General features: G+C 39.3%; 1 protein-coding gene across 2 annotated transcripts in view; it reads left to right on the plus strand.

Annotated features, from left to right (window-relative positions):
• LOC128658154 (uncharacterized) overlaps positions 1-25,053 on the plus strand; it is a 258,955-nt gene that overhangs the window by 101,924 nt on the left and 131,978 nt on the right. For both annotated transcript variants that reach the window (XM_053712657.1, XM_053712656.1), the window contains exons 2-3: positions 5,119-5,197; positions 7,149-7,630. In XM_053712657.1, the coding sequence (XP_053568632.1) occupies positions 5,119-5,197; positions 7,149-7,630 (561 nt within the window). The remainder of the gene's footprint in view (positions 1-5,118; positions 5,198-7,148; positions 7,631-25,053) is intronic.

A 25,053-nucleotide genomic window follows, 5' to 3' on the forward strand; every position in this document is an offset into this window, starting at 1 on the left:
GAATGAATTTTACCTCTGCATCAATTTTGACTTAGGGAGGTGATTAGAGATCTAAACATAATTTTTTGTATAATAAGGCAGGTGTCAGCAACCTTGGCCCCCAGATGTTTTGGAACTACATTTCCCATGATGCTCAGACAGTCTAAAGCGTGTCTCAGCATCATGGGAAATGTAGTTCCAAAACTTCTGACCCCTAAAATAAGGTGCAGACATGTTAAGGTGTTTAGTTTTCTTTTATTTGAAGGGACACATGTCAAAATTAAGCTTCTGATATAGCATACAATTTAAAAAAAAAAAATATTTCCATTTGAATTCTAGAATCAAATGTACCTCATTATCTTTGTATCCGTTGCTGTATATGACATGAGGTACTGCAGTATGCTGTCATAACGAGCTAACTTTCAACACAGGAGAAAAACAAAAAGTTAAATTTGATAATAAAAGGAACTTGGAAAGTTTTATTTTTGTTTTATTTTTTTAACTAATTAATCTTTCCTTTTTTTTTTCTTTTTTTCCTCCGTGTCACTTTCAATAAATGGGGACTGCAACAATATTTGGAGCAATGTTATTGTTATTATAGTTTTTAAACACTTCTGCAGCATAGATCTTAAAAATGTGCACATTCCTGAGCCTACCTCAGTATGTTCTTCAGCAAAAGATAACACGTGAAAGATGTAAACTTAGAGACATTGAACCCCAAAATTTTCTTTTATGATTCAGATAGAGTATATAATTTAAATAATTTTCCAAACTACTTTGATTAATATTAAATTTGCTTCATTCTATTGCTATCCATTATAGAAAGACCAGTATTGCACGACTGGGAGCTAGCTGAACACATCATGTGAGCGAATAAAAAGAGGTACATATGTGGAGCAACCAAATAGCAGCTAGCTCCCAGTAGTGCATTTCTGCTCCTGAGCCTACCTCATGATGCTGTGTTCAAGAAGATACCAAAAGAACAAAGCAAAATAAAAGATATTATAAGTAGTGATGTCGCGAACATAAAAATTTGGGTTCGCGAATGGCGAACGCGAACTTCCACAAATCTCAGCATGAGGAAACAGTACATGATACTGAGAAACACGTTGCTGTGTTTTTAATGTGTTTAAATAAACACTTTTATTTATACAAACTTGCTACATTGCTTCTCTTTGGATATCCCTGTTTGGAGTAACTCCCCAACTGCTGGAGGTGGAGCAGTGCCTTTCCTGACATCTAAACATCATAGCCTTTTTGGTGACCACCATTTTTGCTTCTGGGCCTGAGAGGAGAGTTTACCGGACAACTCTGAGGTTCCGGTCTGCCCAGTCAGCACCACATCTTGGTGCTTTCTTACACGTGAGTGCATTTGAGCTACAATTTTATATTTGGTATACCATACGGAATTATGCTATGTGGCGCCTTCTCTGCTTCTTTATAGATTAATTCGTTGTGGATGGCCTTATACATCGAGGAGAGCTGCCTTACATCCCTTTAACCATTGGGGATTTTTGGGGATTTTTTTGGACTTTTATTTGCTTATTGGGACATTATTATCTATACAGGTCTATTCCTGGAAATTTTATATGCTTGTATGTTTATACATAAAGTGATATTACATTCTGAAACTATATAATATACTAAGAATTGTGATTATCTTTAACTTTGTATTTTTAGTTACATTGCATATCTAGATAGCGCCCTTATTTTATATTATATTGTATATTCCCTATATTTGGGTGTATACATATATATATATATATATATATATATATATATATATATATATATATATATATATATATATATATTGGCCAAAGCCATATATGTCTGCTATTTCTGAATAAAGGGGATCCCAGAGAAACATTTACAACCATTTGTGCCATAAATGTTTGTAAATGATTTCAGTTAGAAACCTAAAATTTGAAAAAATGTAACTTTTTTTTTTTTTATTTGATCGCATTTGGCGGTGAAATGGTGGCATGAAATATACCAAGATGGGCCTTGATCAATACTCTGGGTTGTCTACTACACTACACTAAAGCTAAAATTACCCCAAAAAGCTCCCTACATGCTCCCTAATTAACCCCTTCACTGCTGGACATAATACACGTGTGGTGCGCAGTGGCATTTAGCGGCCTTCTAATTATCAAAAAGCAACGTCAAAGCCATATATGTCTGCTATTTCTGAACAAAGGGGATCCCAGAGAAAAATTTACAACCATTTATGCCATAATTGCACAAGCTATTTGTAAATAATTTCAGTGAGAAACCTAAAGTTTGTGAAAACATTTGTGAAAAAGTGAACAATTTTTTTTATTTGATCGCATTTGGTGGTGAAATGGTGGCATGAAATATACCAAAATGGGCCTAGATCAATACTTTGGGATGTCTTCTAAAAAAAAATATATACATGTCAATGGCTATTCAGGGATTTCTGACAGATATCAGTGTTCTAATGTAACTAGCGCTAATTTTGAAAAAAAAAAAATGGTTTGGAAATAGCAAAGTGCTACTTGTATTTATTTCCCTATAACTTGCAAAAAAAGCAAAGAACATGTAAACATTGGGTATTTCTAAACTCAGGACAAAATTTAGAAACTATTTAGCATGGGTGTTTTTTGGTGGTTGTAGATGAGTAACAGATTTTGGGGGTCAAAGTTAGAAAAAGTGTGTGTTTTTTTTCATTTTTTCCTCATATTTTATATTTTTTTATAGTAAATTATAGGATATGATGAAAATAATGGTATCTTTAGAAAGTCCATTTAATGGCGAGAAAAATGGTATATAATATGTGTGGGTATAGTAAACGAGTAAGAGGAAAATTACACAAACACAGCAGAAATGTAAAGATAGCCCTGGTCCCAAACGGACAGAAAATGGAAAAGTGCTGTGGTCATTAAGGGGTTAAAGTACACTACTGTTACACCAGATATGAGTTGCACTGGGGTGACACTGTGCCCTGGCAGGCACTGAAATGCACACGTGTGAAGGAAACTGACTGCTATTATTTCACAGTCAAAAAAGTGTTGTTTTTTTTAAATGTGAATGAGTGGTGGCACTGGGCAAGTGGGCACAGTATACGCTGTAAACCTGACACACACGCTGGCAGGCAGGCAACGGCAATTAGATTACACAGGAAAAAAAAAAGCAGACATGTTCTAGCCCTAAAAAGGGCTTTTTGGGGTGCTGTCCTTACAGCAGAGATCAGATGAGTCCTTCAGGACTGTAGTGGACACTGAAGACACTAGCCTAGCTATCGATTTCCCTATTAAATCAGCAGCAGCTACACTGTCCCTCCTCTCACTAAGAATGCAGCTTCCGAATGAATCTAAAATGGATGCTGTCCAGGAGGTGGGAGGGTCTGGGAGGGAGGGTCTGCTGCTGATTGGCTGGAATGTGTCTGCTGACTGTGAGGTACATGGTCAAAGTTAAATCAATGATGACTAATAGGGGGCGGACTGAACATCGCATATGTTCACCCGCCGCAGCGAATGCGAACAAGCTATGTTCGCCGGGAACTATTCGCCGGCGAACTATTCGCAACATCACTAATTATAAGTAAATTGGAGAGTTTTAAATATATGATCTATTTAAATTATTACAATTTTGACTTTAATTGTAGGTTTGCTATATCTGAATCATGAATGTTTAATTTTGACTTTAAACATTTATTTTTTAGGAGTTTGTTGTACATGAGATTTTTTTTGTCTGTGACTTATGCATCAAGTAAATTGTAATTATTTTTTATTTTTTACTATTGATAAGAGGATTTAACTTATTTTATTTCTCTTGGTGTGAAGTTAAGGCTGAAAAAGCAGAATTTATAAGATTTACAAATCCAGTCAAAAGAGAACAATTGAAAAATATCTTCCTAAATCCCAACTATGTATTGTTTTATAGGGACATCCATAAATGACATCTAATTCATTAGAGTATAACCCCCCCTTCCCCCAAATTAGCTGGAGACTTTCTGAGACAGAGAAATGATGAAGGAACTTGATGGCAGTGATGTTTGGGAGGTCTGCTAGATCATGTCATTTTATCATTACTGACCCTATATTTACAAGGATTAAACACATAGGTAAAGTTCTGCTCAGAAGCTGCAAGTCATTGAATAGTTGATTATGCTTGTGATTGTCGCACTGGCTTTTCCCTGCTTATAAGCTGCAATGCTTACTGCTCATAAAATATAATTTGCTTATGTATTCAACCTATTCGTAGAGGATAATCTGTGAATTCTTGCGCATTCTCAGTAGGTGCTGGTGTCTAAAAAGTGTAAATATAAAAAGACTGTGCACATTTTGTTAATGGAAGTAAATTGGAAAGTTGTTTAAAATTGCTGCTCTATCTGAATCATGAAAGTTTTATTTTGACTTGAGTGTCCCTTTAATAGGCCAACAATAAAACGAGCATTTATAAAAACATGAAAATAAACTAGAAGAAAACAAAAGAAACCTAAGTGGGATATCTGACCTTTATGGACTTTAGTGCATACTACTAGTTTAACTTTATTTAGCCTCAGGTCATAAATCATACAACAAAAAATACTATTTATTTATTTTAAGCAAACATTACATGCTCTGGTCTAGTTTGATAGGGCATGTCATGTTAACATTGCTAGCCCTTGAACTATGGGATTATACAGGGGGGTGGAAATAGACAAAACTGAAATTTGTCAGAAAAAAAATCTACTTATTTGAGGTTCAGACTAGGAGGCCGATTTGAGATGCCTGTACAATGCCGCCCCCTGCACATTTGCGGCCACTAGTAGGGGGTGTCAATCATCCTGGTCGTATCTTATCGTGATGATTGCAGTCCGCCACCTCAGAGGTGGGGGAGAAGTTAAGGAGCAGCGGTCTTAGGGCCGCTGCTCCTTAACGTCTGCTGCTTAATAAATCTAAATGTTATTGCATTGTCTTTTTAGCATGCATTTGTTGATTATGCAAATCTACTGTATTTACCGCCCCTTTAATAGGCAGGGTGGTACTTATTGCAAACCTATCATTTCTATGCACTTTTGATTTTATCTTCTGCTTGTGCGTTCTAGCACTCGCACAGTATATCCTGCATGGACTTTTGTATTTCTATGTTTTGTTTAAGCCCCTATACTGAGGTTTCCCTATGTATTTATAGATTGCCTGCACCCCGAGTGATGAAGACGATAGTGACGATTCTGAAGGAGAAAATCATGAACTTGCACAGATTGACAAAGGTAAATTTAGGGCTCGAGCATGTGCCGTCTCAAGAGTGTATTTTGGCTTGGGCTAACTTAATCTGTTCCTAGGCGAGCAGGAATTAGGGGTGGTTGTATGATCTGGTGCTTTACCATGGTTATGACCACAAACTGGCTATTTTATTACAGATAAGTGATCTCTTGTTGTTAAGTGGTAGCACATGACTCTTCTATGAATCCTTGAACTCTGCTTTTGAGAAATATATGAGGCAAACTTTGGGGCAGGAGATTCCAATTCCAAGAGCAGCACAAACATTAAACACATCACAAAGGAGGACAATATAGAAGGAGGGTAAATTGGCCCTGGGGGTCTAGTGGATAAGATGATTTTGAGGTCAGGAGAGAGATAAGAAGAGAAAACAGTAGCAATGGAGAGGGGAACGGTGTATAGAGATTGAAAGGTATTGAGATAGTTTGAGAAGTTTAAAGAAAAAAGGCAAACCCTAGAGGAGCCGGGGTGTGAGGAAGAGAGCTCTCAGGAGGAGGAGTTTGCTATGGGGAGGAGCCTGAACAGTTGCTGCTTCCTCATCCTCTTGGAAGAGTATAGAGATCCACTAGGAATGGAGAATTAACTATTTCATACACAGCTAGTTCCAGACCCCCTCCGGCTCACCCCACACGCATCAAACTACAGTCTGCTGTTACTTGAGCAACCAGAACAGAACATTATTTTCCAGCACAGCCAATGAATTTGCGCACCTTCCCTAACACATTTCAATTTTCTTTTCCCCTAAATACTAACTTTTTAACCTGCACTATTCTCACTAAAATCTACAATTCCTCTAACAGCACCACCTCTGTTACCAACCCATCCCAACAAGACCATATGCTTCTATAACCCACCTGCTGCCATCCTGCTTATGGATCAGCCGGCAAATATATCTTCCAAATAAAAAACAAGAATTAAATATTTTAGACTACTTATATTGAAAATAGTTGCAGCAAATCCAAGTCTTAGTAAAAACAACACTACTGAGTTATCACCTTCCAACCTTAACAAAAAGTAGGTTTATTCCACACAAATACCATCTAGTTTTTAAAAATTAAACACAATTATAAGGTATTTTAAAATATTACCTTTATCCCCTTAAATGGCTATCCTCACATCCATAATTATTTTCAGAAAGCAAAGCAAATGTAAAATATTTTTAGTTACCAAGATGTTCCTTTAATGTTTGGGTTAAACTTGTGAAAACTGTAAGAAACTCGTATTTCACATGGTTTGCTCAGACCTTTATGCAAGCAAAAGATACACGGTCAATGTAAAAGCAAAGAAGGAGACTAACTGGTTAAATATTTATTACTACCCTTCTGATGTATCTTGAATGTAGGGTGAAACATCTAAACATCTCATCTAAGTTGTGTCCAAATATTATAGTTCAAAATGGTGAACAGCTGAAAAATGCAGTCAAAATTAGGTTTTCCCTAAGCTAAATCTGTAAAAATAGAAAAATTCTGGAAAGGCATTCTTTGATGAATTGGGATAGGGAAGACACTTTAACATTGCTCTAATGAATTAAAATATATCTCAGTAACTGGGAGATCACATTATCTGCAAATTTCTTATCAGACAATTAAATGTACAAATCTTGTATGGTATTCAAGGTGCCCATGGTATTACCATGTAATAGTTCATTTTTATTTTAAGCGATCTTTAACACAATCTACACATTTCAAAAATTAAAAAAAAATCTAGAAACTTTAGTGCAATTTATGCAGAACCTCCACAGACTAGGTTATCTTCACTAATATCTGCATGGTTCTCCAAATTAGATGGTTTGCCTATAAGTTTGTGAATTTGATTTAAGGAATTAGTTTTCTCTGTTGAATGCTCCATATTTTTATATCACTAGCATACATTCACTGTAATGAGAAAATAAGTATCCAGACACTATAAAGGTGAGTAATATACATTTCGATTTTATAATAGAAAGAAGACGAAATTGCATTTTGACCCCATTGACAACAAACCAACTACAAAACCAAGAAAACCAGTGCTGTAAAGTGCGTACTCTGTTTCACTCAGGCCTGGATCGCCATAGCTCAGAAGAGGAATTAGAAAGAATCAGCCGGGAGTTTGCTGCAGAGAAACGCAAGTGGTCACAGGTTAGCAGACTGAGTTGTCATAGTGACAACACCTCCTCTAGTGACGAGGAGGTGAAGCACCTGTGTGGCATGTCCTTTAGGCCTGTGGAGCAAGTTGATGGCTTGCATGGAACATCTAGTCCTGTCTTGTTTAGTGCTTCACCTCCCAAAAGACTACAGTCATTGTCTCGAAATACAGCACCCCGTCCTATTATATTCACCAGTGTGGGGTCCAGTTTAGACCAAGGAATGCCATGCAAAAGACACAGACAGGGATATGGAGACAAGGCTAGTCGGCCCAGCCTTGATTTGGAAAAGATGCAAGAGGTAGGTACATTTTTTGCATTCATTATTATTTGAGAGAATAAACCAGTGAAGGAACCTTTCATTTATGCAATGCTATTATATATCATATTTCCTCTCCTAATAAACCTATAACACCATAGCTTACAAAGAAGATCAGGGATAGATTGACCTATTGGACAATTGGTCACTAACTTAGAGCCCACAGTGAGGGGGCTGCCATCTGTCCAACCCCTTGATGTGAAATACAAAAGCAATTTTGCCACAATCTGACATGGTTGTTGTGAGATGTCAATATGGATTAGGTGTTTTTGCTCACATGTACATTTGTAATGTTAAAGAGACATACCTAGCTGGTTGGGTGGAGCATGACTGGGACAGCACTTGGCCTGGATGAAGGGCCCTTATTATTATTATTATTTATTATTATTATTTTATAGGTGGCTAATGGGTTTTCAGTCAGCCGCTGCAGAGAAGGGCAATGCATTTATAGGTAGCCAATAAGTCATAAAGCTATTTGAAAAGGCCTTCAAATAATGTGCTCTGGTGAGACCTTTCACTGTGTTTTATTACTTTATTTTATAAAATCTCCATACACTGTGTAATTATACTTACAAAATTTTTGCAATGTACAGGGAGTGCAGAATTATTAGGCAAATGAGTATTTTGACCACATCATCCTCTTTATGCATGTTGTCTTACTCCAAGCTGTATAGGCTCGAAAGCCTACTACCAATTAAGCATATTAGGTGATGTGCATCTCTGTAATGAGAAGGGGTGTGGTCTAATGACATCAACACCCTATATCAGGTGTGCATAATTATTAGGCAACTTCCTTTCCTTTGGCAAAATGGGTCAAAAGAAGGACTTGACAGGCTCAGAAAAGTCAAAAATAGTGTGATATCTTGCAGAGGGATGCAGCACTCTTAAAATTGCAAAGCTTCTGAAGCGTGATCATCGAACAATCAAGCGTTTCATTCAAAATAATCAACAGGGTCGCAAGAAGCGTGTGGAAAAACCAAGGTGCAAAATAACTGCCCATGAACTGAGAAAAGTCAAGCGTGCAGCTGCCAAGATGCCACTTGCCCCCAGTTTGGCCCTATTTCAGAGCTGCAACATCACTGGAGTGCCCAAAAGCACAAGGTGTGCAATACTCAGAGACATGGCCAAGGTAAGAAAGGCTGAAAGACGACCACCACTGAACAAGACACACAAGCTGAAACGACAAGACTGGGCCAAGAAATATCTCAAGACTGATTTTTCTAAGGTTTTATGGACTGATGAAATGAGAGTGAGTCTTAATGGGCCAGATGGATGGGCCCGTGGCTGGATTGGTAAAGGGCAGAGAGCTCCAGTCCGACTCAGACGCCAGCAAGGTGGAGGTGGAGTACTGGTTTGGGCTGGTATCATCAAAGATGAGCTTGTGGGGCCTTTTCGGGTTGAGGATGGAGTCAAGCTCAACTCCCAGTCCTACTGCCAGTTTCTGGAAGACACCTTCTTCAAGCAGTGGTACAGGAAGAAGTCTGCATCCTTCAAGAAAAACATGATTTTCATGCAGGACAATGCTCCATCACACGCATCCAAGTACTCAACAGCGTGGCTGGCAAGAAAGGGTATAAAAGAAGAAAATCTAATGACATGGCCTCCTTGTTCACCTGATCTGAACCCCATTGAGAACCTGTGGTCCATCATCAAATGTGAGATTTACAAGGAGGGAAAACAGTACACCTCTCTGAACAGTGTCTGGGAGGCTGTGGTTGCTGCTGCACGCAATGTTGATGGTGAACAGATCAAAACACTGACAGAATCCATGGATGGCAGGCTTTTGAGTGTCCTTGCAAAGAAAGGTGGCTATATTGGTCACTGATTTGTTTTTGTTTTGTTTTTGAATGTCAGAAATGTATATTTGTGAATGTTGAGATGTTATATTGGTTTCACTGGTAAAAATAAACAATTGAAATGGGTATATATTTGTTTTTTGTTAAGTTGCCTAATAATTATGCACAGTAATAGTCGCCTGCACACACAGATATCCCCCTAAAATAGCTATAACTAAAAACAAACTAAAAACTACTTCCAAAACTATTCAGCTTTGATATTAATGAGTTTTTTGGGTTCATTGAGAACATGGTTGTTGTTCAATAATAAAATTAATCCTCAAAAATACAACTTGCCTAATAATTCTGCACTCCCTGTACAAAAGGGAATAGTAAAGTGATTAAAATAACTCCCATCGAACATATTCCCAGAACATGTCTGCTTTCTTGAGACTAAGATAGAGAGAAACTTATTGTATTGCCAAACTTAAACGGACAGTCGACACCAAAATTGTTATTGTTTAAAAAGATAGGTAACTCCTTTACTACCCATTCCCCAGTTGTACACAACCAACTTTGTTATTTTAATATACTTTATAACATTTAAACCTCTAAATGTATGCCTAAGTCTAAAAAAACCTAAGCTACCCATTGCTCCTAAAGGAGCATTTGTATGGGCATTGCCCTTAAATGGGCATTCAGCTCTTTTGTGCCCAAAGCCCTAATCTTAAAAAAAAAAAAAACACCCCCCAAAAAACAAAACAATACTTAACACTAACCCCAGGAAATCTACTCACAGTTCTTGAAGTCCGGACATCCATCTTCATCCAGGCCACCTGGGTGAAGACTAGTCGCTGCGTAGATGAAGATGAATGTCTGGAATGAGTGCAGAACTGATCGTTGCATTACAGGCTAAAACGCTTGTGTTACAGCTATACCGCAGCGACTTGTAATACGGGAGACCTGCCATTCCACACGCAATGGCCAATTTTTCAGCGGTATAGCCTTACCGCACCATACCGCAAAACTTGTAATCTTGCTGATTGTTTATAAAGCTGGTAGGAATTTTAGTTTTGCTGTAATATTTAGTTAATTTGGGTTATTATTGTGATTTTTATTTATATATATAAATATATATTTGTATTTGATGATCAGGGGTAAGAACTTTTTACAATACTTTTTTGCATTATTGTGTGTTTTTAACATTATAGTTTATTTTGGTTATAATATATTTGTATAGTTTGAACTATACCATTTGATGGTTAAAGTGCGTGTATATGGTCAGCTCTTATCAGTGGTAATTGCATAAGCATTATGGACTGGCACACACACCTTCATAAACACGCTAGCTGTCAGGAGTATAATTATTTTTTTTTTAGTTTTCAAAAGCTTTATTGATGTTCAATGAAAGTTACATGAATAAAGAAGTCAAACATAGAGGCCACATATGTCTAAAAAGCTCAACAATATAAACAAACAAAACTGGACATTACTGTTAAATAGGCTTAAATAGATCATGTTCAGATAACAAAATGATTTCATAAAACAAAGTCCAAAACAAATTTAAGGTGCTGCTAAGGACTAACAGTTCCTGAAAAGACTGAAATAGAGAATAGAGGTGTGGGGAGGGGAGAGGGGAAGAGAAAAGGAAAGGGGGAGGGGTATTACAGGCTCAGGGATTATCGAAAAGAGACATGGCCATCTATCTCGGAGGTCAGGTCAGTCGGTGGACAGTAGGTTGGGTTTCCAGACCGTGTGATGGCTATGTTTCCAATCTGCCCAAGTCAGTTCAAATACATCTGAATTACCCAGTTTATAGAAGATATCCCTCTCCATAATGTATAGGTAGGCCATTGAACTACAAATTTTGGAGTTCTTTCTTCCACTCACATGCTATAGCATGTTTAATTGACATGAGGAGATATATACATATGTACGAGTGATGTTTTGGTAGGGTGTGTACTCCTATGTGTAGTAGGGCTACAGCAGGCAATCTATGGAGAGATATGCCTAATTTGGAAAGTATCCAAAAGCAAGTGTTCCATAAGGGGCGGAGCTTGGGGCATTCCCACCAAATATGCATTGTGTTACCCTTCTGGCCACAATTTCTCCAGCAGTTAGGAGACGCACTTGGAAACATTTTGGCTAGTCTGGTGGGGACATAGTACCAGTGAGCTAATAGTTTGTAAAAGGTTTCGTACAGAGTGGTGCAGTGGATAGCCTTCTGCATGAGTTCTAAGGTATGCCCCCAGGAATCTGTCGCTAATGATAATCATAGGAGGGACTCCCACCTTAGAAGATGGGCCGGTGTTTCTGAGGATGGAGTATAGCCTAATAAATAGGGTGTAATGGAAAGACAAAGGCCTACGGAGTCTGTCACCTTGATTCCAGATGGACTCCCAGGGGGTCAGTGAGCGGGCCAACTTGGACTTGAAACCCCAACTGACCAAAAAGCTTTTGATTCTGTGGTATTCGAACGGTAGATATTGCAGGAGTGATAGGTCAGCTCCAAACTGGGAAATGTGCTTAAAGCTATCACTCAGAGTGGTGAGCCAAAGGTCCAAGACTGTAGTGACCCCTAGCTGGGCCCATTTAAGAGGGTGGGTATCTTGCAAACCCATAAGAAGGCCAGCCAGAGAAGTTATAGGGGAAGGATGCGGGGCTATATGTGGGGAATGCAAACACAAGAAGAGAGAAACAGAGCGCAACCCACTCTAAAAGTAAAACAGTTTATCACAGGGTATATAAGAGTATAGAAAACGCATATAGTACAAACACGTACACAGAACAAATAAAATGCAGGCACTAAAAAGTCACCACAGGGTAATGTCCTCCGTCAACTCCCAGATGGGACTGTTCCGTCTCCTGCTCCTCTGAGGTACTTCAGAGCGAATGAGTAGAAATCCAGAACGCCATCGGAAGTGTCTGCGATACCAGGATCGTCACAAATTCACGGCCTTAGACTGCCAATAGCTACTCAGCTGTAGCCGGATATGAAGAAGACTCTACGCGTTTCATCGGGTTACGACCCGACTGTGACAGACCCTTCTGTCAGGACTGAAGGAGTTAATTGTGTTTAGCTAAGAAACTAATTTCCAAAGACAGAGTTGCTGGCTCCAGCTATAATCTAATTAGTGCTAAGCATTCTATTGTTTGATCACCTCCAGAGAGAAAACGCCTAAGTGATAAGAAGGGCCAAGAGTGTCTTGTGGTTGAAGTGTTTAAGTAATATAATCCTATTGTATCATGTCAAAGGGCTTGTTCCCTCCATGTAATGTACAACAGCTTTTCAACCCCCATCTGGGGGGGGGGGGGGGTTCAGACCTGCATAAATACTAGGCATAGCCTTTTAATAGATATATTCTGTTTAAACCTGAAAACTGGCTGGTTTGTGAATTGCTGATTCCCTATGCAGGACGTTGTTCCCTGGTATTAACCCTTGGTACACTGTTGGTACTGTAACATTGGTGGCAGCGACGGAATGAACCTTATCGCCCAGAAGAGCAACTACACAAGCCAGTAACCTCAGGAAGAGGGGGATTATTACAATACTGACTAAGATGGAAAAGAGAAAAGTAAATTTTGCAGCTTTTAAAAACTTCCTGGAAACAGAAGGAGAGATTGATAGGTACCTTGCGGATTTTGAGAGGCAATGTGCACTACACAAGGTACCCGCAGAGGACTGGGTCACGATATTATCTGGAAAATTATCCGGCCGGGCCAGAGAGGCTTTTCGGGCCATTCCAGATGAGGAAGTCAGGGATTATAATACTGTAAAAGAGGCTCTGCTCTCCAGGTATGCGGTTACACCGGAGGCATACCGGAGGCGGTTCAGAGACACTGTTAAAGTAGCTGGAGATTCCTACCTTGAGTGGGCATGTAAGGTGCACCGCACAGCAGCTCACTGGATAGCGGGGTGCCAAGCCGTATCTGGGGAAGAGGTGCTGCAGCTATTCCTGTTGGAACATTGCTTCGACAAGTTACCCGCAGGAGTTCGAGAGTGGGTTCGGGACCGTAAACCCTCCACCCTGCAGGAAGCGGCTCGCTTGGCAGATGAGTATACGGATGCCCGCAAACTGGACACTGCTACCACTAAGCCCCCTGCTAGAGTGGAGTACAGACCCCCAGTCACCCCAGCAGCTGCCAGTTACCAAACCCCGGCGCACCGCTATACCACACGGCCTCCGGCCACGAACTACCCTCAGAGAGCCCTGTTCAATTTGCGGGGCTACTCACAACCGATTCGATGCTTTGGATGTAAGCAACTAGGGCACAAAAGACCAGAGTGTCCCCTAAACGCAGCGAACCAAGCGCAGTCCTGGAGAAGACCTGCCGGCGGAATCCCACGTAATCCTCAGCCTGCGGCCCGCTACGTAGAGGCGCAAGAATGCTGGAGCATCCTACATGAGGCAGACCTTGTGCAAGCTGCCCACCGGAATAACCGGCAACTGGTTAAAGTGAATGGGAAGAAGGTCAGTGGTCTACGGGATACTGGTGCTACCATGACCTTGCTTCAAAAGAACTTGGTGTCTGAGAAACAGTACACTGGAGACACTGTGGCTGTGAGGGTAGCAAGGGGCGATGTGTTCAGCCTACCTGTTGCCAGGGTACATTTGGATTGGGGAGTGGGCGCTAGACCTGTGAATGTGGGGGTCAAGAAGGACTTACCTGCTGATGTTCTTCTTGGAAATGACTTGGCCCCCCTTGTTTCTGCCTACGCTCCTATGGGTCCCGCTGATGTTAACTCTGTGACTACCCATGCCCAGATCCGTGCAGCAGAGACTGACCCACCTGCTGCTAAGCCCCAGGACGCTGAGCTCAGTAAATCTCTATCCGCTATTGATATGTGGAGGTCCCGTTACAATGCGCTGATGAAGGAGAAGAGGAGCGCAGATAAAAAAGCACGTTTAGAACGTGAATCTCTGCTAGACAAGCTGCACCGACAGACTGCAGAAAACACCAGCTTGAGAGTGGGACATGAAACCTTAAAGACAAACTTAGCGACACTTGAGGAGAAGCTGACGCTGGCTCATAGTGAGGTGCAGCAACTCAAGGGCACCCTATGTCAGTATGAAGGGATTGTGGATACCTATAAAGAGCAGGTACAGAAAACTCGTAAAGAAGCTGATGGGATTTTGAAGGACTGTTTAGCCCTAGTCTGGGCACTGAGGAAGTTGAACCCTTCTTTGTATGGACAGGAATTCTCTTTCATAACGGGAATACAGATGGATTGTCCTGGCAAACTGACATGCCTACCACCTCCTAGTCCGGTCATCCCCAGGTTGACCCGCCAAAGGGTCAAGCCGGGTCTGCCGGAGTGTTCCACAACGGGGGAGATATGTGACAGACCCTTCTGTCAGGACTGAAGGAGTTAATTGTGTTTAGCTAAGAAACTAATTTCCAAAGACAGAGTTGCTGGCTCCAGCTATAATCTAATTAGTGCTAAGCATTCTATTGTTTGATCACCTCCAGAGAGAAAACGCCTAAGTGATAAGAAGGGCCAAGAGTGTCTTGTGGTTGAAGTGTTTAAGTAATATAATCCTATTGTATCATGTCAAAGGGCTTGTTCCCTCCATGTAATGTACAACAGCTTTTCAACCCCCATCTGGGGGGGGGGGGGGTTCAGACCTGCATAAATACTAGGCATAGCCTTTTAATAGATATATTCTGTTTAAACCTGAAAACTGGCTGGTTTGTGAATTGCTGATTCCCTATGCAGGACGTTGTTCCCTGGTATTAACCCTTGGTACACTGTTGGTACTGTAACACCGACTTTGTCAAGAGATATTTTGTCGTTGTGAATACTTCCTTTTAAATTTGGCGGGGTTGACACACCTCCAATGATGGGTGAGATCTGATATATATGTTACACACATGACTTAAATTAGCAACTAAGTTATAAAATTCTTCTATTGGATTTTTGGGGCGTATATTGTATCAACTTTTACATCAAGTCCAACAGATAGGTATGTTACAGTAATGTTTGAATTTATTCATTTTGGTATTTGTAAAGTATTTATACATGTTAAACCAATCAAATTCATTATTTACATGTTATTAATTATTTACATGTTATTATCATTTATTTATATGCTATCACTTTTTAATATGTTTTTAATATGTTCTTGCTTTTAATATGTTCGCTTTTAATATGTTATCTCTAATATGTGGTCTCTATGTATTTATTCCATCCTTCTATACAGCATATGTACTGTTTATGTGTGTCTTTCACGCAAAAGATATATGATGGACATTGCAGATGTATAATAACGATCATCGCTTTGATTAGGAGTAACAGCCAATCTGATCTCACCCATCATTGGAGGTGTGTCAACCCCGCCAAATTTAAAAGGAAGTATTCACAACGACAAAATATCTCTTGAAAAAGTCGGGTCGTAACCCGATGAAATGCGTAGAGTCTTCTTCATATCTGGCTACAGCTGAGTAGCTATTGGCAGTCTAAGGCTTTGAATTTGTGACGATCCTGGTATCGTAGCCACTTCCGGTGGCATTCTGGATTTCTACTCATTCGCTCCGAAGTACCTCAGAGGAGCAGGAGACGGAACAGTCCCATCTGGGAGTTGACGGAGGACATTACCCTGTGGTGACTTTTTAGTGCCTGCATTTTATTTGCTCTGTGTACGTGTTTGTACTATATGCGTTTTCTATACTCTTATATACCCTGTAATAAACTGTTTTACTTTTAGAGTGGGTTGCACTCTATTTCTCTCTTCTTGTGTTTGTAGTATCGTCCTTGGGAGCAGGAGCACAGTTTTTGCATCCCCTAACAGAGCAGCATCCACTCCACTTGCTTCACTTCCATTGCAATTTGGGAAGTATCTTTGTACTATGCACTGCATATTTTAAATGTGTGTGCGGTTTGCTATATTCCTACACATGTTTTTTTTTTGGATAACCAGAACTGCGATATATTTATAAAAATCTGTGTTTTTAAGGTGTATAACCACTTTGGTGTAACAGGATTCTATGATTAACAATTTGTTGTTGGGGTGCATAATTTAAGTCTGTACCTACTGTATTTAGCAATAAGACCGTTTTTTCCAGAGTAAGAGAAGCGCAGTTTAATGATTAGTCTTTTATATGTGGGGAATGACGAAGTTTGTCCCAGAATATTAGGCATTCACGGATAATGGGATTTATCAGGTTTAGCTCTCTGCAACAATTGTTGAGGTGTCCATATCAAGTCTTGTAGGTCTAAGTTAAAAGGCAATGAGGCCTGTTCAACGGCTCTCCATCTACACAGGGAGTGTTTAACCCTCCATTGAGTATAATTTATTTTATTAATTGTAGAACTCACTTAGTAATAAGTGTTTTATTACATTTATACTAATCACAGGGTTTTTATTTAGACATTAGGACAACAAAAGAATCCTTTGGGATCACATAATTAGATTTGTATCCTATTGGAGTATATCCAGTTAATGTACTTCCTATTATGATTTATTATTTATAGTGTGATGGTATTATTGCATGTACATAACCCTTATACGGATTACAAGTGATACGCTACTGCGCTTTCGCAATTCATTTTTTTTCCGCTGATATTACAAGTTGGGAGAAATTGCCATTGCGCTATTGCAATAGTCTTTTTCGCATCAATCCAAACCGCAATCTAGGAGCTCTAGTAAAGTGTTTTCCGAAACTAAAAAGTTGCACAAAACACAACAACAATACATTACAAAGTACACTTACACCCATAAACTACACCATTAACCCCTAAACTGCCACCCCCCACATTACAAACACAACATAAAAGTATAACCCCTAAACTGTCATCCCCCACATTGCAAACTATCTAAATACATTAATAACCCCTAATCCACCATCCCCCCACATAGCAAACAATATAAATAAATTATTAACCCCTAAACAACCATCCCCCACAATGCACAGCAATAAACTAATAACTAATTATCTAAATAAATTATTAACCCCTAAAACGCCATCCTCCCACATAGAAAACTATCTAAATAAATTATTAACCCCTAAACCACCATCCCCCCACATAGCAAACAATATAAATAAATTATTAACCCCTAAACAACCATCCCCCACAATGCACAGCAATAAACTAATAACTAAACCCCCTAACCTAACACCCCCCAACTTAACCCCAATTAAAATACCCATAAATTTAATAAAAACTATCCAAACTCTCTCTCCCCCCTCTCTTTTGCGTTCTCTCTCCCACTCTCTTTTACTCTCTCTCTCACCCATCTCTTTTGCTCTGTCTCTCTCCCCTCTCTTTTGCTCTCTCTCCCCCTCTCTATTGCTCTCTCTCCCCCCTCTCTTTTTCTATCTGTCCCCCTCTCTATTGCTCTCTCCCCCCCTCTATTTTTCTCTCTCTCCCCCTCTCTTTTTCTCTCTCTCCTCCTCTCTTTTGCTCTCTCTCCCCTCTCTTTTGCTCTCTCTCCCCCTCTTTTGCTCTCTCTCCCCTCTCTTTTTCTCTCTCTCCCCCTCTCTTTTTCTCTCTCTCCCCCTCTCTTTTTCTCTCTAACCCCCTCTTTTTTTCTCTCTCTCCCCCTCTCTATTGCTCTCTCTCCCCCCTCTCTTTTTCTCTCTCTCCCCCTTTCTTTTGCTCTCTCTTCCCTCTATTCTGCTCTTTCCCCTCTCTTTTGCTTTCCCCCCCCTATTTTGCTCTCCCCCCTCTCTTCTGCACTTCCCCCTCTTTAGCTCTTTCCTATCTCTTTTTGTCTCTCCCCCTCTCTTTCTATTTCTCCCCCCTCTCTGTTGTGCCGACCGCACCCCGCCACGTCCGACCACGCCTCCGCCCATGCCCGGTCACACCTGGCAACGCCCACGCTCCCACCCGGCCATGCCTACGCTCCAGTCCAGCCACACCTTGTTTCGCCGCAAACACCAGCATGGATTGTCAGGTAAGGCCAGTTGTGTTTGTCCTCGTGCTGTCTCTACTGCACATGACAGCTTCGGACAAACACACTTGGCCTTTTATATAATAGGATATGGTCTAGGACCAGTTAGTTTCCATAGCATAGATGCTTCCATGAACTCTATGATGATGGTGGTTAGGGATAGTTCTGATAACACCTCCATAATGACATCACTTTTGGAGAATGGGCGCATCAGTGGAGGTTTTGTTTACACGTCGATAATCTCTGCATTTACATTAGCAGATTGCAGATCTGATTTAAAGAGGTAATCTTTTCATTTGTATTGGTATATATTCCATGATTGTTATTGTTACCTATACGTTATTTTAGATTCTAGGCAACACTATATGAGCCTTATTATGAAGGTACCATTATGGAGTACCATTAACTAAACTGAGGTTTGTATTTGGCATGTGTTATTTACATATATGTTTTATTATGAAGAACATAAGCACGTATTAGGTTGAAGGGGATCATATGATGATATGTTTTTTTATACGTAATATAATTTACTATGCAAATGAGTTTCAGGTGATTTCTTTTTATGTTAGCCAATAGTAATGTAGCTCATACATGTATATACAGCAAGCATTTTAAATAGAGTATATGATGCCTGATGAAACAGCCCTGTATAGATGGCTGAGAAACGCATCGCTGTGAATTTTTAATAAAAGAAGATTTTACTTTAAGCTTGCTTGAGAAATCACCATTTTTTAAACCTTATGGTCAAACCTGAACAACTTATAAGGCTGATGTTCCTGCTCCTTGATGGGGTTTAGCAGTTCCTGCACTAACAAGGGTCAGTCTTTTGGGCGGCTGTAAAGTTCCAGCCTGGGCATTAAGCACCTGGAGGTGACCTTCTAAAAGTTAGTGTTGTTCTTTCATTCACATCAACAACACTATCAAGACTGTGCTAGACCATATTGCTAATAGAGGTTGCTCCTAGGTGATAACTTGCCATAGAAAAAGCTGCCGAGTTTGTTCCTGGTAGAGCGCTTCTCTCTTTGTATGCATGTGGCGCTCTTGTTTTTATCTAGTTTCAGTTTGCACATAAATAAGGTCAGATAACACCTTCAACAAGGAGCTGCCTGGGTTTCACATCTTCCTAGAAGTATCTTTTAAAAGGCTCTGAGACATCGGCCTCTAGTTATCTACTTTCCTGCATTTGCCGGCCCTATACGCTCGCCTAAGCTCGCCTTACATCGCCGCCGTGGACCTGAATACGTTCGCCAAAGTTATTAAGAAAGCTGTCAAGAAGCGGCGCACCAAGTACGGAGCGATGAGCAGCGGACTGTTGTTAACTGACAGTCATCGATCTCGCTGCTCATCGGCTTCTTCACAGCTTTCTTGCTAGCCTGTCACTAAGCACCCACACTAAACTATACAGTTTTACCCCCTAAACCGCCATTCCCGGAGCCCCCCGCACCCCCGCACCTAAATAAACTTATTACCCCATAAACCGCTGCTCCCGGAGACCGCCGCAACTATAATAAAGTTATTAACCCCTAACCCGCTGCTCCCGGACCCCACTGCAACTATAATAAATATATGAACCCCTAAGCCGCCACTCCTGGACGCCTCCCCCACTATAATAAATATATGAACCCCCTAAACCGCCGCTCCCGGACCACGCCGCCACCTACATTATACCTATTAACCCCTAATCTGCCGCCCCCTATACCGCCGCCACCTACATAAAGTTATTAACCCCTATCCGGCTGATCCCGGACCCCGCCGCAAATAAATTAATTGTTTAACCCCTAAACCGCCGCACCCGGAGCCGGCCCTCCACCTACATAAAGTTATTAACCCCTATCCTGCCGATCCCGGACCCCGCCGCAAATAAATTAATTGTTTAACCCCTAAACCGCCGCACCCGGAGCCGGCCGCCACCTACATTACATTTATTAACCCATAAACCTAAGTCTAACCCTAACCCTAACACCCCCTAACTTAAATATTATTTAAATTAATCTAAATAAATATTCCTATAATTAAATAAATTATTCCTATTTAAAACTAAATACCTATAAAATAAACCCTAAGATAGCTAAAATATAATTATTAGTTACATTGTAGCTATTTTAGGGTTTATTTTTATTTTACAGACAAGTTTGTATTTATTTTAACTAGGTATAATAGCTATTAAATAGTTATTAATGATTTAATAACTACCTAGCTAAAATAACTACAAAAGTACCTGTAAAATAAATCCTAACCTAAGTTAAAATTACACCTAACACTACACTATCATTAAATAAATTAAATTAATTAACTACAATTACCTAACATTAAATAAAATTAACTAAAAATAACTAAAGTACAAAAAAAAACAAAATTACAGAAAATAAAAAAATTACAAGAATTTTAAACTAATTACACCTAATCTAAGCCCCCTAATAAAATAAAAAGCCCCCCAAAATAATAAAATTCCCTACCCTAAACTAAATTACAAATAGCCCTTAAAAGGGCCTTTTGCTGGGCATTGCCCCAAAGTAACCAGCTCTTTTACCAGCCCTTAAAAGGGCTTTTTGCTGGGCATTGCCCCAAAGTAATCAGCTCTTTTACCTGTAAAAAATTAAATACAATACCCCCCCACAACATTACAACCCACCACCCACACACCCCTACTCTAAAACCCACCGATCCCCCCTTAAATAATCCTAACACTACCCCATTGAAGATCACCCTACCTTGAGCTGTCTTCACCTAACCGGGCCGAACTCTTCACCCAACCGGGCTGAACTCTTCATCCGATGCAAGCACAAGTGGTCCTCCAGCCGGGCAGAAGTCTTCATCCGATCGGGGCAGAAGAGGTCCTCCATCCAGCAGAAGTCTTCATCCAAGTGGCATCTTCTATCTTCATCCTGGCGGCGATGAGCGGCTCCATCTTGAAGACCTCCGGCACGGAACATCCTCCTCGGCCGACGGACTAACGACGAATGACGGTTCCTTTAAATGACGGGTAGTTGTCGGCCTAGAAGGAAGTTCCGCGCCGGAGGTCTTCAAGATGGAGCCGCTCATCGCCGGAAGGATGAAGATAGAAGATGCCGCTTGGATGAAGATGTCTGCCGGTCCGGATGTCCTCTTCTGCCCGGATAGGATGAAGACCTCTTCTGCCCCATCAGATGACCAGTGGTGCCCGGCTGGGTGAAGAAGGCTCAAGGTAGGGTGATCTTCAATGGGGTAGTGTTAGGTTTATTTAAGGGGGGATCGGGTGGATTTTAGAGTAGGGGTGTGTGGATGGTGGGTTGTAATGTTGGGGGGGTATTGTATTTATTTTTTTTACAGGTAAAAGAGCTGATTACTTTGGGGCAATGTCCCGCAAAAAGCCCTTTTAAGGGCTGGTAAAAGAGCTGGTTACTTTGAGCCAATGCCCCGCAAAAGGCCCTTTTAGTTTAGGGTAGGGAATTTTATTATTTTGGGGGGCTTTTTTTATTTTATTAGGGGGATTAGATTAGGTGTAATTAGATTAAACTTCTTGTAATATTTTTTTATTTTTTGTAATTTAGTGTTTGTTTTTTTGTAATATAGTTTAGTTTATTTAATTGTATTTTATTTTAGATCATTGTAGTTAATTTATTTAATTAATTTATTGATAGTGTAATGTTAGGTGTATTTGTAACTTAGGTTAGGATTTATTTTACAGGTAATTTTGTAATTATTTTATCTAGGTAGTTATTAAATAGTTAATAACTATTTAATAACTATTGTACCTAGTTAAAATAAATACAAACTTGCCTGTAAAATAAAAATAAACCCTAAGCTAGCTACAATGTAACTATTAGTTATATTGTAGCTATCTTAGGGTTTATTTTATAGCTAAGTATTTATTTTTAAATAGGATTAATTTATTTAATTATAGGAATATTTATAATATTTAGATTAATTTAAATAATATTTAAGTTAGGGGGTGTAAGGGTTAGAGTTAGACGTAGGTTTTGGGGTTAGTACATTGGAAACTTGTTTAAGATGTTGTGCTTTGTTCTATCCATTTGTGTTTAATTTTACTTTCCCTTTAAGAAAGCATGTGATTTTAAAAATTCTTTCAAATGTACTATTGTTATTAAAGTGACTTTGTTCTCTTCATCTCTTTTTTATTAAAGAGCATACCAAGGTAGCCTCGGGACTCTTGACTTGTCTAGAGCACTGTTTTTTATGTTTTGTTTTTAAATACTGTGCTCTGAATTATTTGACTTGCGCAATCCTTGCAGTTTGAAAGGGAGCCTTGCTTGATTTGCTTTACTTCTTATTAGGAAGTTTAATGAATTTAGAGAGGCCTTTGGTGACCTTATATGGAAGGGTTGAAGGTTTGCAGCATCTTCAGTCATTTTTAGAGAATCCCTGCGTCACAGGTATCAGACTTTCAGCGAGTTGGCCCGGTGCAGCAATGCACTACTGGTGATTGGCAGCTATACACATATGACCCTTGTCATTGGCTGCTTTAGGATTGATATTAAATATATACAGTATGTTGTCATTTGCAGGTGATAAACACATAGTTAGATGCAAGCTATGGGGCAAAAATAAAAATAACACATTTATATGCATTACATGAATGTTCCTTTAAGTTTCTGTTTTTTTCTCACGTTAGTTGTTTTGACAGGATCAGTGAACACAATCTGCTGCTACAGTAGACTGACAACGCCTCTGGTATGCCACTTTATCCCTCTATCATATATGTATAAACCCTGGAGAAATTTGGCTTCAGTAGATTATTTCTTCATGAATTTATATCTTGGACTGAAGCCTGCAAATCTGAGATGTGGCAAGCCTGGGAAAAATATACAGTAAAGCCTTTTTATTAACTTCACCGCATATAGACAAATAACTGGGACAAAGCAGTGTTTTTATTTTTCTTTCCAGCAATGCGTGGGGTATATAAGGCTTTTGCAATTTACAGTATTATATGACTGTGATTTATAATGTAGTTTTGACATCTGGAATTCAATAATACCAAAGCTGGAGCTCACTGTATAAAATCTCTAAAGTTTGTGTTTGTGCAAAGTGACTGAGAATGTGATTGTGGGCTGAATCAGGCTGGCAGGGGAATGTGGATTAAAGGCTTCAAAATAAAGTCAAGTAGAGTTTAAAAACCAGCAGGGCCACATTTCTCATTAGGCAATAAAGGCAGTTGCCTATGGGTGGCTTCTCTCCCAGGAATGGAAGAAAATTGTTATTCTGGAGTGAACTTTAAATATGTGTTTAATAATGTGCTGTGCTGTGAGGTTAGGGGTTGCTCACAATCTATTTTGATCAAATCTAATTTGATAAATATTGCCATAAAGATGAGCCCTTTTCATTAACAACACGATCACAACCATTATTTATCAGTAATATTTATTCCATTAAAGGGACATAATACTCATGTGCTAAATCACTTGAAACTGATGCAGTATAACTGTAAAAAGCTGACAGGAAAATATCACCTGAGCATCTCTATGTAAAAAAGGAAGATATTTTACCTCACAATCTCCTCAGCTCCGCAGAGTAAGTCCTGTGTAAAAAGTTATACTTCACCTGCTCCCAGCTGCAGGGAAAAATAAATAAATTAAGAAATGAACAGCAGCCAATCAGCATCAGCAGTGCTGAGGTCATGAACTCTTTTACTGTGATCTCATGAGATTTCACTTAACTCTCATGAGATTTCATAGTAAGCTTCTTTTACCTGATTGGTGAAATAATATGAGAGTTCACAAGGCTCATCCTTTCAGCTGTCCCAGGACAGACACACTAAAATGCTGCTTAGAAATCCTTTACAATGGGAGGTGGCTACTGAGGAACTTTTGAGGTAAAATATCTTTCTTTTTTACATGGAGATGTTCAGGAGATATTTTCTAGTCAGCTTTTTACAGCTATGCTGCATCACTTTCAAGTGTTTAAACATTTGGGTATTATGGCCCTTTAACTGGCCCTTAACAGGTGCTAAATTCTCTATACTTAAAGTGATGGTAAAGTTCAGACTTTAAGAATGTTGCAATGAACAAGCAAAACTGCATCATTATTTTTTTTTAAAAAGTGTATATATATTTTTTATTATACAAGATTTATAATCCTACTTAATATCTTCTGTTCTTCCACCCCTCTTCATTTCCTCTTTCATGTGGGCTGTGGCAAAGATAGCACCCACTCTCTACATAGGTTTCCTAAGGGCTTTCAAAGGCTTGGACATCAAGAGTGTCATATGACACACACACTGATTGGATGTTTATAAGAATTTTAATAAAAAAAAAAAAAGAGTTCATCCCAGTGGGTCGGCATAACATTGTAATAGAAACATTGCTATAGACACGGATTAAACCTTTTTCATAGATAGATAAAAAAAATAAAAAAAGGTACACATATACTTTTTTAATGGCAAAGATCATGTATGTGTATATATATATATATATATATATATATATATATATATATATATATATATATAGCATTTGATTAGCTAAAGTTTACCATAATTTACCATCTAGTGTTTAGTATTTTGAAAAATAAATGTTCCTGTATTGAATAATCAAACTTTTTTTTTTCTTGATGAATTGTCTCTATCAGTATGCAGTAGAGTCCTGGAAACAATCGTGGTTTTCTGTTAATTTCACTTTATTTGTTTATTTTACGGATACAATTATATGTTCTAATTTGTTAGTGCTTATAATTCCATCACTATTGGAGCTGCAACTCTGTGTTTAAATTGATGGTCTAATGTAAAATTGGGTAAACCAGA

The sequence above is a fragment of the Bombina bombina genome, chromosome 4, assembly GCF_027579735.1.
Source record: "Bombina bombina isolate aBomBom1 chromosome 4, aBomBom1.pri, whole genome shotgun sequence".
In the NCBI taxonomy this organism is placed as follows: domain Eukaryota; kingdom Metazoa; phylum Chordata; class Amphibia; order Anura; family Bombinatoridae; genus Bombina; species Bombina bombina.